Source organism: Callorhinus ursinus, unplaced genomic scaffold (genome assembly GCF_003265705.2).
Source record: "Callorhinus ursinus isolate GAN/ISIS: 27379988/994484 unplaced genomic scaffold, GSC_fseal_2.0 scaffold9, whole genome shotgun sequence".
Classification (NCBI taxonomy): Eukaryota; Metazoa; Chordata; class Mammalia; order Carnivora; family Otariidae; genus Callorhinus; species Callorhinus ursinus.
In genome coordinates, this window is record NW_027397071.1 from 57,741,996 (window position 1) to 57,754,859 (window position 12,864).

A 12,864-nucleotide genomic window follows, 5' to 3' on the forward strand; every position below is an offset into this window, starting at 1 on the left:
CTCCTCCATTCCCCCCACCCTCCTCTGTCCCTCCTGTGCCCCCCCCCGCCCTATTCTTATCATCCATGTTTATGAGCATAGTGCAGAGAAGCTTTTGCTTTGCTGCTTGGTCATATTTCATGTTGGATTTTTTAAAATGTAGTATAACTGTTTACCTCTTCAGTTTGAAAAGTTGTTTTACAAATTTAAGTTTTTTTCTTGAGTATTTTCAAATGGTAATCATCTGCTCTATGTGTAGGCAATACATAGAGATCAAGGCTGGGGAGGGGAATGTCAGGTTTTAATTTTATAACGTTTGTTCCTCTGTGGGCTCCAGGGGCTGTGGAAAAGGAAAGTGGTATAAGTTTAATGACACAGTCATAGAAGAATTTGACCTAAATGATGAGACCCTGGAGTATGAATGCTTTGGAGGAGAATATAGACCAAAAGTTTATGATCAAAGTAAGTATTTACAAATGGATATTTCCCATTAGTTTTAATTTTTTAACTTACGGTTTTCTATCAAATTCGAAGTAGTATTCTTTACATAAAATGTAATTTTTTTATCTTTATGTATCACTGTTCTAGCCATATAGATCCACGGACTCCTTGATAGCCTGAGAGAAAATGTTCGAGCTGCTTACAAAATGTTTTAAAACTTAATTTCTTGCAGCAGCCCTCGGGGAGACAGGTGATAGAGTAAGTTAAGAGGAAGAAACAAATGTCAGAGAGAAGCTAATGAACACGGAATTTCATCCTTAAAAATCATTTCAGAAGAAGTAGCTGTCCACTAAAATTCTCAAATTTCCTTTTCACTTACATGAGGCACAATTAATTAGAGAAGACATCTCTCACATGTGGGTTTTAAAACCATATTTATTATGCAGTATGGCAAAACAGCCTTTCCCTCCCCAGCCACCACCCCCAGAAGAAAGTATGAGGAAAGGGACATCAGAGAATCCAATCAGAATTTGCTATTTGGGGGGGGGGGGGGGGGAAAGACATTTTATAGAGACCTTAGCATTTCTGAAACTTGATTTTGTAGTATTCTAGGGGCATTTAAAAATTTCTACCTGTGTTCGGGTCAGAGGGGAACAGGAGAAATAGGTGAAGGGAATTAAGAGGTAAAGACTTCTAGTTAGAAAATGAATAAGTCACAGGATGGAAAGTAAGCATAGAGAATATAGTCAATAATACTATAATAAGGTTGTATGGCAACAGATGGTAATGACCCTTATCATAGGGAACATTTCATAATGTATGTAATTGTCAAATCACTGTGTTGTACACCTGAAACTAATAGTATATGTCAACTATACTTCAATTAAAAATTAAAATTAAAGGGACGCTTGGTGGCTCTAAGGTTAAGCATCTGCCTTTGCTTCAGGTCATGATCCCAGGGTCCTGGGATCAAGTCCTGCATCTTGTTCCTTGCTCAGCAGGGAGCCTCCTTCTCCCTCTGCCTACAGGTCCCCCTACTTGTGTTCTCTCTCTCTCTGACAAATAAATAAAATCTTTTTAAAAAATTAAAATTAAAAAAATTCTACCTGTATTAAATAATACCATACCATGGTAGTCCTGTGTCTAATAATAGTAATCTTTAATGGTTAAAGATGGTATCGTTGCCAAAATTTACCTAGATTTGGCTGTTCTCTGCAGAAATGGTTAAGTGAGGCCAGTTATAATCCCATCCTGTGCACAGAACTTATTTTTTAGATGTTATTTGTCTTTTGATTAAATTTAGGCTTGCCTAAGAATATTTACCGTCTTTACCCCATTACCATACAACTTCCTTCCTGTTCCTCTGTATCACCTTTCAAGTAATTCTAAGCAGTATTACTGGTAAAAAGACACACATTTTACTTACACTTTGCATTTAAATTTTGTAAGTACTTGCTGGATTTATAGGTCCTTTATTTTAGGTTGTCAAGACAAGAAAACTTTTTATTTACAAAGATCTCTTCCTGTTTTGTTATAAAGCGAACCCATATACTGATGTACGCCGAAGATACTGGAATGCCTATATGCTCTTCTACCAAAGGGTCTCTGATCAAAACTCCCCAGTATTACCAAAGAAAAGTCGGGTTAGCGTCGTCCGGCAGGAAGCTGAGGATCTCTCTCTGTGAGTTTCTCTTCTACATAATTCACTGTGCCATTTCAGCAGGTGGTCATTGTAATCTTGAGTGTACTGTTGGGCATTTAAAGGTAATTCGTTAAACAAGCTAGAGAGAAATTCAAAAAAGAAAATAAGTAAATCCCTCTACCCCTTTTCTTATTGCCACCCATTTATTACCTCCTTAGCAAGAAGTTATTTTGTATTTAGAAACATGCATATAAATTATTTCCTTCTAGAATTGCCATTTTTCCTAGTTTCGGCATTTATCGAGTACCCTTTATGTCCAAAGCATAGCAATCAACCAGCCACTGTCAGTGTTGTTTTTTTTTTAAGGTCCTGTTGTCTGAAATTGCATTTTCCTATATGGGATCTGGAAGGGATGCAGTTTGTTGTCAAGTCTAGTTCCGTAAGTCTGTCAGCTTTACAGCAGCCAGTTTTCTGTTCTGTCCTTAGGTCTGCGCCGTCTTCACCAGAGGTTTCTCCGCAGTCCTCTCCCCGGCCCCACAGGCCCAACAATGACCGGCTCTCTATTCTAACCAAGCTGGTTAAAAAAGGCGAGAAGAAAGGACTGTTTGTGGAGAAAATGCCTGTTCGAATATACCAGGTAAGAACCATATAAAAAAATTCTAAGGGAGAAAATTCAGACAGAAATCAAAATCCACCTCATAGGTCCAGAAGTATTCCCGCTGGCCTCCTCGTGGACTTGGTTGGATCTCGAGTGCCTCAGCCTAACCACCTTGTCTCACGAGTCTCTTACGGTCACAGAGGTGGCCACAGACTGGAGGTGGCCAGCCCTATCGTCAGCCTCCCGTGTGACTGCGGTGGTGCCACAGATTAGACAAGTAGGAGGGTGTGGGCACTAAAGACACACACTGCTGAAATTAACTTACCGTCTGCAGAGGGAAGATCAGGGGCATGCCTTTGGGTAAAACTAATGTCGTAGTGATGACCATCAGCTATTGAATATCTACTCTGTGCTACGTGCTTTACATAAATCCTTAATTCTTAAAACACTCTTGTGTTTTACTCCCATTTTTTAAGATGGAAAAACTGAGCTCAGAAAAGGAGAAGTGACCGCCAGTGTCACAGAGCTAGGATTTAAATTCAGAACTGTCCAACTATCCAGTCCAGGCTTTGTAACACTAAATAAGCAAAAGCTGAGTAGCGAGAACCAGAGAATTTAAGAAAAATAAGGAGTGTTTTGTTTAGAGAGAAGGAATTAAGCTCTCCAATACAAGGAGAAAGCATCAAGTTAGTTGTACTTGGGAAAGCTCTGTTTGTCCCTCAACCCAAAATAGCAGGTTTGAATTCACTTGTCCTTCACATGGTGGTTTTCCTAAATTTCCCAAAAGAATTTGGTTTGATGAAGAATAATTCACCTTCTTTCAGCTTCTTATATTTGAAAGGAAGATTTTCCTCTCTCCTTTTTTAAAATTTCAAAGCTCAAGAAAAGGGTTCTTGTGAACCCTTCTAACCTAATATAAAATCCTTTTTTACCTAACGTATCGTCAAAAATGTCTTCCACAGAGTGAATATTTTGCCGTTTCTTAAAAATAATTACTGATTTTCTTTTGTAGATGGTGAGAGATGAAAACCTCAAGTTTATGAAGAATAGAGATGTGTACAGTAGTGATTATTTCAGTTTTGTTTTGTCTTTAGCATCATTGAATGCTGTAAGTACTAGTTGGCTTGTTAGTAGAGGACTAAGAAAGGAGCATAGTTAACTGTCAGCTCAAGCGTTCAGTGACTTACCCTCCCCCTCAGCTGTCACCAGTCAGATCAAATGCCCGGAACATTCGCACAAATGTGTCACTTCCTGGGTGATACTAAAATATAGGCAGTGCTCAGAACATGTCCTGCAGATTGTGAATGCACGGGTTTCCACATATTGGCATTTTCAAGTGCTTTTCAGTTTTATAAAGAATCTAAGAATAGCCATGAGGTGAGGTCAATGAATGTTGCACTTTGTGTAGATTAATTTGTCCTAATTTGTCATCAGACTTTACCGGACTCAAGATGAACTTCCAAGTATTTCTGTTCCTTGAGTACCGTGATTACAATTTGCCAGTAAGGGAAATACTTTCTTAGTCTGTTGACAGGTTACTTACCATCCCATGGTTTAAAGACTCTATTTTGAGAGGGGTTCATAAAAGATATGAAGAAGATGTCTTTTCTTACCCTTTTTAAAAATTTAAATGGAACGCTTTCTATAATAAGCTGGCTAGATTTTTCTTAGTAATATTTAACTTTCTTACGTGTCATTATTCAATTCGTAACATTCAATAATCTGTAAAACATCAGTGAAAAATACTCTCTTTTTTCCCTCTCTCTCAGACTAAATTAAAGCATCCATATTATCCTTGCATGGCAAAGGTGAGCTTACAGCTTGCTATTCAGTTCCTTTTTCAAACTTACCTACGGACAAAGAAAAAACTCAGGTGAGAAATGATATGTTTTGATTGTTGTGGCAGAAGGCACCAGTGAATTCAATTAAAATAGAATTATAAATTCAAAGCATAGGCACCTACCTAATATATTCAGGTGATTAAGACATGGTTCCTATCGTGAAGGAGTTTCTAACCTCACAGGAAGGATAGATAAAGCAGAAAAAGCAAGGCATAAATGCTGTACATCTTTGGGAATTGGGCAAAATCATATCCAGATGGATGTGAGGATTGGGTAGGATGTGAGGATTGATATTCTCAGAGGATTTTGAAAGGTGAAAACAGAGAAACAGAGGGAGCAGTCTAGGTCAAAGGGGAAAACCTGAGACATGGACAAGACTTGCCTAAAGACCCGTGAATGACTAGTGTTTTGCTCACACATGTAAAGAATTCATTGAAAGTGAGGTCAGATGTGGGGTTTGGATGATGAACCCAGTGAGTGTCCTGAGTACCACAGAGGGGAGTTGAGACTGTGTTCAAGGGGAGATGGTGGAGGGTTTTTGAATAGTTTCTATCTTCGGTTCCTGGAAGGTGCCTGACACATTGTAGGTTCCGGGTACAGAGTTGCTGTGTGAGTGAATGGGTGAAGGGTGAAGAGTAGTTGCACACCAGCTGGAGCAGGTGCCCTGAGCAAGGAGAGACTCGGGGTGAGGAAGGCAGGGACAGTTACACCAGGGCAGTATGGGGAACTTCTCCAGGTATGGGGATGTTTGGGGAAAGATCTTTGCAGTCAGGAGACACTTGAGAAGAAACAAATAGAGTGGCAACTTCATTTTTAGGTGTAATAAAGATATATTAAATGATATCAATCTTTGTTATTTGATTGTAAAAGAAGACATAATATGTTCCTTTCTTTTAATGCGTAGGACTAAGGAAATGTTACTTTTATTGTGAAATTTGCTTGAGCTATCTATGCACTGCAGACTGTTTTCATCTTGTTTATTTTTACCATTTTGGGGCAAGAGAGAATGGAGGGGTGTTATGGGAGGTCACAGGTAGTACAGTCATTATACCTCTTTGTCTACCCAAATGTTTTTATCCCATAAAGTAGGAAATTAGTGATTGTAGCAACAAAACATAAAAACATTGACATAGTAACCTGTTCTGAAAGTGGGCATTTTACGAATGTGTAAATTAATTAAGCAAAACAAAATGCCACAGTCAGGCATTTTTCCCAGTTGAAGTTGTTTGAAGAAGATACAGAAGATGAAAGTTAAAGTCTTTTTTTTTTTTTTAAAGATTTTATTTATTTATTTGAGAGAGAGAATGAGAGATAGCACGAGAGGAAGCGGGTCAGAGGGAGAAGCAGACTCCCTGCTGAGCAGGGACCCCCCCCCAATGTGGGACTCGATCCCAGGACTCCAGGATCATGACCTGAGCCGAAGGCAGTCACTTAACCAACTGAGCCATCCAGGCGCCCCGAAAGTTAAAGTCTTAAGACTTAGGCTTCTTCGCATTTTTGGGGGGGAGGTGCAGGGGAATAGAAAAAATGCAAAGCCCTGGCTTCTGGGGCGCATGGAGCCATGTTGGTCATCGGTCATTGGGTATTTGACTTACCCTCTACCTCACCTCCCCAAAACAGGTTAAACAACAGTCACACTCCATAGGGTTATTTGCTAGGGCCGTGCTCCTTATATGTCTGTCTTTGTTTTTTTAAAGGGTTGATACTGAAGAATGGATTGCCACTATTGAAGCATTACTTTCCAAAAGTTTTGATGCTTGTCAGTGGCTAGTTGAATATTTTATTAGTTCTGAAGGACGAGAATTAATAAAGTAAGTGTCAAGATCTTTTAATTAATTAAAAGAAATCTGTGTCTCTTCCAGTGGCTTGGAACTGCTGTTTCCTGTAACTATTTTTATTTCTACTTGAAATTACTTTTCTGATTGGAGTCAATTTTGAACTGTCTTCACCAGAAGCATGAGGAAATTTTCAGGTCACTCTAAAATCATTCTTTCTAAAACCGTCTCCATTGGACTAGACTCAGACGAGCGTTCAGTGAGTGCAGGGAGAGCATGTGTGCACATAGCCACGTGCTCACAGGCAAGCATGGCCTGAACTCCTCCTGTGGCTCAGGAGATTCCAGAATATGTCCCTCCCTCAGGGACTCACACTCTGATGGCAGGGAGGGGAGGTTAACAATCCTCGGTTCCTACACAGCAGTACCACAATATTGTCTATCGATTCTAGCAAAAATAGTATTTTTCAAAAACTTACTGATTACTGTAATACCTATGGTAGTACATTTACCTATGTGCCTGTAATAAAAAATAATTTGCTTTTTCTGGTTAAAAGTCAAGATGCTCAATCACTATGGTTGTTTACACCTTACTCCCAGTCATCCTTGTCAGGTCAGCTTCTCTTGTCCTTGGGGAGTTCAGCACTCGTGCAGGGGCTCCATGAGCTCCTCCTTCACCCCGCCTCCACTATACCTCCTCACCCCTCATGCCTGCCATGCCAGCACACCCTGCCTCCAGCTAAGGACCTTGCCTCAGACTTCACTGAGAAAGTACGAGTCACAGATGAGCAGACCTCTAGCCCTAGCACACCAAAGCCTGTTCTTTTTCCTGTCTTTTCCTCCTGTTACTTTAGAGGAAATGTCCTCTCTCCTCAAAATGAATCTCTACATGAGCAAACCCTTTTATCAGCTCTCATTCATGCATCTTTACCATGTAGAATTTTTTACGGAGTACTTCCATCAGCATGCAGATATGCTCTGGTATCTCTCAACTTAGACAACGGGGAATTCAGAAATGCAAGCCCCTTCCACAGGGAGCTCACAGCCAGCCTGGTGGCACTTTAGAGAGCTAATCGAAACTCTTGATCCCATATTCCTTTCATTCATAGGACTGAGCTCCAGTCATTTGCCTACTTGATCTCTCCATTTCTTTCTCTAATCTACCTCCTACAGCAACAAAAGTGTTTTGTTTTTTTAAACAAACTTACTTCTTTGCTTGAAAGTTCTTCAGTGAATTCCTGTTACACTCCTGATAAGATACAATCTTTACCATAACCCACAAGGCCTCCAATATGGTCTTGTTTCACTTTCCTCACACTGGCTTGTTGATTCCTTTAACATGCTAAGCTTTGTTTTCCTGCCTAAAGACCCTTGCACCTTTACTCCCTCTATCTGGAACATTTTCCCATCCAGGACTGCATAGTAAGCACCTTCTTAACCCTTCAGATGTCAAAGAGGCCATCCCCTCCTGATGACCTCGTCTAAAGCGAGTCTGCACAATTGGTCTGTTCTGCTCTTTTGCCTGTCCCTTCACTAAAGGCTGGCTTCTTGAGGACAGAAGCTAAGTCTGGTTGGTTTCCTTCTGTACACAAAGAGCCTAGCACATAGCACTCAGATGTTTGTGCAGTTTGTGCATGCGTGCACACATGCACATAGTTCATAAAGAGAGCAAATAAACATCTCTGTGAAGTGTTGTATGTGCCTGTCCCTTTAGAGTTTGCATCAGAGACAACGTTCCCCCCGTTTTTCTACTGCAATTCCAAAGTCTCTTCCCAATAGTGAGAAGTTCAACATCATAGAATCATTTCTTTGGAAGAAACATGGCAAATATTTAGTTTATTTCCTTCTATCCAACCAGTCTTTTAAATATCGCCAGAAGAACTTGGTAACTCCTTTGGGACTATGTTTGGTTTCTTAGTGTTCCTGATGGTTAAGAATCCCAATGAATTATCTAATCGGTATTCTTCCTGAGAGAGTTTATTATATTTTTGTTTCTTTATCACTGTCAATTTATCACTATCATTTTGATTTTATATTTGGTAATTTTATAATTACTTCTTTACAGTTTTTAAGATAACTTAGGTTATCGTGTACAACTGAAGTAGCAATGTGTGGGGGATGCTATCTCTGAGATCAGAGCTTCTCAGTATAATCATTTTTTTAGGCAATGCTTAAATGTAACCATAATTGTAAAAATTTGAATCAGTACTAAGTATTGCTTGAAAATTGATCTAAAGAATTAAAACTACTAAACGAAGAATACTTAAAAAGTTTTTATTGTGGAAGCCAAGTAGCCAGAATGAGCACCCTGTCCTATACCGCTCCCCAGGTCAGGTTACCAGCGCTTTACCCATCTTGTTGCCCCTCCCAGCACCCAGCACTCACCACTCACTCACAGGCTTGCTTTTTTTTTTCTCTCAAGCATTTTACTTTTTTTTTTTTTAAGATGTATTTATTTATTTGAGAGAGAGAGAGCACGCGTGTGCATGCATGAGAGTCGGGGGGGTGGGCAGCAGAGGGAGAGGGAGAAAGAGACCCAAGCAGACTCCTCCCCCACTGAGCCCAGAGCCTGATGCGGGGCTCAGTCTCACAACCTTGAGATCATGACTTGAGCCAAAATCAAGAGTTGGATGCTCAGTCCACTGAGCCACCCAGCCACCCCTTTTTCTCTCTAGTATTTTAAAGTAAGTCTTAGACATCATATAATTTCACTATAAATCTTCCAGCATGTATCTCCAAAGGTAGTTTTTTAAAAACTAAGCACTTTACCATGATCACACTAAACAAAAATAATATTTATATCACCTTAAACCCAGTCCATATTCAGATTTCCCCAGATAACTCAAAAAAGTTCATTTTACCACTGTGTATGTACAAATCAGGATCCAAACAAGCTCCACACGTTGCATTTAGTTTATATGTCTCTTAAGACTCTTGTAATCTGTAATTGTCCCTTTCCCCCACCACCTCCTTTTTTTTCGTGCCATTTTTTTGAGGGGCAGACTGGTCATTTGCCCTATAGAATTCCTCACATTCTAGATTTGTCTGTATTCTCATAGTGCCTCTGAGTGTCTATGATAGGAAATGTGGTGCAGCCCCTGGAGATACTCTTTCCAAAACAATTGTACCTGAATCTGAACAAGCCTCTAGAGCAAACATTACAGGCATACTTGTTACCCCTCTAACTTTCTTGTAGTTGCCCCTAGAGTCTTAGTGATTTTGAACACAGCCTTCTCAGTCTGGTGCAAATTAGGTAGCTAATTGGTAGCACTAACGGTTATGGGGAATGAGTAGCAGAGTGACCTCAGAAACTCTGCTCTCATGGGGCGCCTGGGTGGCTCAGTCATTAAGCGTCTGCCCTCGGCTCGGGTCATGATCCCAGGGTCCTGGGATCGAGCCCTGCATTGGGCTCCCTGCTCTGTGGGAAGCCTGCTTCTCCCTCTCCCGCTCCCCCTGCTTGTGTTCCCTCTCTCGCTGTCTCTCTCTCTCTGTCAAATAAATAAAATCTTTAAAAAAAAAAGAAAGAAAGAAACTCTGCTCTCAGCGTACTCCTGAGAGGGGAGGAAGGAAATGTCAGTACTGCCCTCAAACGGGGACTAGAGCAGCTTGCTGCTGGCACCTGGAAGACATGGTCCTCAAAACTCAGCTGTAGTTAAGTCTTTCATGTGGAATAATGAGAACTTCCTGCTAAGAAAATGAGAAAAGACAGGTGGGTTTTCACTTTGCTGATAGCAGTGTGGGTTGTCACATCCAAGTGAGCGTATGAAGCAGAGAACAAAGGCTGACTGTGGAGAAGCACGCTCTGGGGGCACTCCCATTCCACTCATCCCCAGAGCAGCGCTTCCGCCTGACCACGCCCCTCTGCATCAGAGGCCTCCTTCCCCACCGCTCCGCTGGTTGGGGGGGGGGGGTAGGGTGTAAAGGATTGCAGTAGATTATGCACTTGCAGTGCCCAAGATCATGGAAGCACCTGATCAACCTTGACTGCTGTGGTCATCACCATCATAGACAAAGAAAGGGGGGAAGCATGACCTCTTGGGCTGCAAATGCTCATATAGGGGGGTTAGGTAACAAGGCCTGGGGAGGGAGAGGAAAGGAAAAGGGTAGATATGGTGCAGAGGTGGAGTGGGGGGGGGCTCTCTTGACTGTGAACTTTAGTTATCCTGAAAAATTCAAAGGGAAGGGTGCCCATGGGGGAACTACTGAGTGAACAGAATTTATAACATTTTAGGTTCTTTGCTTTCATATCTCTTTAGATCCATGTATCTGTTACTCCATTACATTTGTACAGATGGCTCATTTTTTAGAAGGGGAAAAATACGCTTTTCAGTGTCCAGGGGTCTGGTTTTCCTGTTTGGCCTTCTTTCTTCATCACAGTAGCCTGTGAGTGTGTCCCAAAGCTCTCAGGAACCTTGAGCCAACATCTTGGAGGGATTTCGTTTCTTGGATAGTAGGTGGGCCTGAGGTTGGTTTATCAAAATCCATTTTGCTTTCTCAGTGTGCATCTTTTCTCTCTCTGTGTTTTAGGATTTTCTTGCTGGAGTGCAGTGTGAGAGAAGTGCGAGTTGCTGTGGCCACCATTCTGGAGAAAACCCTAGACAGTGCCTTGTTTTATCAGGATAAGGTCGGTCTCATTGCTTAGACGTTATTTATACATTCTGTTCCTACCAAGTGTTCTAAATTGCACGTAATAAGAAGGAGACCCTAGGATTGGAGTTGGTAATTTCACCACCTAGAATGCACCTCCCGTGGACTGCCTTTCTGATAAATGCCAGGGTAGAAGGCATGCTGTCCTTGCCTCCTCCTATCCCAGGAGTCAGGGCAGGCTAGGGATCTAGGTCTGCTCTGGTCTGCTTCAGGATTTCCTAGAGCACTCCTTTTTCAGAGTCTTCTCTCAAGAGTCTGTGTTAGATTTCGCTGAACTGAGACTAACATGAGTCTAGAGACTCTAGTCTAGACGAACAGGCATTTTGAGCTGCACTTGACTTTGTCTCTTTCCTACTAAGCTATTTGCATGTTACAAATCCGGCAGTTGACAGCCAAACCAAATAGTGCTGTCCATCCAGGAGCAGTGGCCAAGATAGTTTCTTCATTGGTCTCTATTACTCCCTAATCTTTGTTCCTGTTCTTCTGAATTTCTTCTTCCTAAGTCTATTTTCTGCAACGTACTTTCTGGTTCACAGTTCCACACATGTGAAAACAAACCATGGTATTTATTACCGTCCTCAATCCCCCCAAATTTTAAGTCTTAGGGAAATAAATGACATATACTGTAAGTCTGATTATTCAATCTGTTATTAAGTCCTAACAAATATAGCACTTCTTCCCAAGTTTGCTGTTTCAAACAGCTGACACTACATGGAAAACTTTGAAAAATGTTATTTGCAGATCTGATTGGCTCCTTGTAGACATTGGCTGGAGGCAGTGTGTCTCAATAAATGAAATGCAAATTCTAGGAATTGCTGCTTCAGATCCAGATGTTACTCTGCTGTTCAACCTTGAGCAAGTCCTTAAAGAAAGATGCTAACCCAGTTACAGGACCTGGCACCCTTCAACATTGCCCGACCCAGAGGTCACTGTTAGACCTCAGGAGCTTTGCTCAGCCCAGAGTGAACAAGGAGGTCAAATACACCCTTCAGGGAGGGCCTAGAAGAAGACCGTGTCTCAGTTCCAGGAATTGTAAAGAAGCTGACGTTTGCTCTGAGGCACTGGTTTTCAGTCAGCTTAAACAGCAAGACCGTTTTTCAAACTTCACCTTACCTGGATGCAGAATATATAAAATTGGTCCTTGGGAGCCACTTAGGACAGTTTGGATACCATTGCTCTGAAATATCCCCGTGGAGCTTTTCTAAGATATTTAACATAAGAGTCTCTCACTGTCCTCCTTCCTCCCATGTGCCAACCCAAACAGAGGATAAAAGCAGAATTAGTGCAGTCTCCCTACAGATGGGGTTAGGCTATGGCACAGTAGTCCACCAACCTCTCAAGGCAGGAGCACAGGTGGTAGGAAGGGAAGGGAGTGGTGGAGGACATAAGCGTGCAAGCCATCGCCTCAGTGAATTCTGTCCGCTATCCAGCTGATGTACTTTATGTCTGTTTCCCCCCCATCATGGAAATGGTGCCTCTGGCCACCCACTTTATATTGTAAAGTACTTTGAAAATGAGGTGCTATATAAACGTGGGTCTTACTGTATTTATAATGAGCGTGACAGGACAGATGGGAATATTTCAGAAGCCTGTGAACACCATCTTCAGGGGAGATGAACTAACAAGCGTAGTAAGCTGGTCTTAATTCTCCAGTCACAGATGCATTTCTAGGGACTTGTCCAAAACCATTTGGGGTGGGAGGGAAAGAAGAAGCAATGTAATAACCAAAATGGTTTCTAAACAAATAAAATGTTTTTCAAAGCTTTCCATGAGGCGTCAGCGGGCTTTCAAGTAAGTTCACGGTTGAGTCGATATTGCCGTTGTCATTCTGTCAGGCTGTTGCTCTCCATTTGCTCCATTGGCTTGATTTCTGGCCCCTATGCCTGTGTCTGTGTTTTTTATTCTTTGCATCTGTGATTATGTGAAGAAGTAGCATAGTGGA

At 41.5% G+C, this 12,864-nt stretch overlaps 1 protein-coding gene across 3 annotated transcripts in view; it reads left to right on the plus strand.

Moving 5' to 3' along the window:
* USP24 (ubiquitin specific peptidase 24) overlaps positions 1-12,864 on the plus strand; it is a 135,956-nt gene that overhangs the window by 104,015 nt on the left and 19,077 nt on the right. For all 3 annotated transcript variants that reach the window (XM_025871721.2, XM_073896683.1, XM_073896684.1), the window contains exons 50-56: positions 317-441; positions 1,960-2,101; positions 2,549-2,699; positions 3,673-3,768; positions 4,430-4,533; positions 6,199-6,312; positions 10,803-10,899. In XM_025871721.2, coding sequence (XP_025727506.2) covers positions 317-441; positions 1,960-2,101; positions 2,549-2,699; positions 3,673-3,768; positions 4,430-4,533; positions 6,199-6,312; positions 10,803-10,899 — 829 coding nt within the window. The remainder of the gene's footprint in view (positions 1-316; positions 442-1,959; positions 2,102-2,548; positions 2,700-3,672; positions 3,769-4,429; positions 4,534-6,198; positions 6,313-10,802; positions 10,900-12,864) is intronic.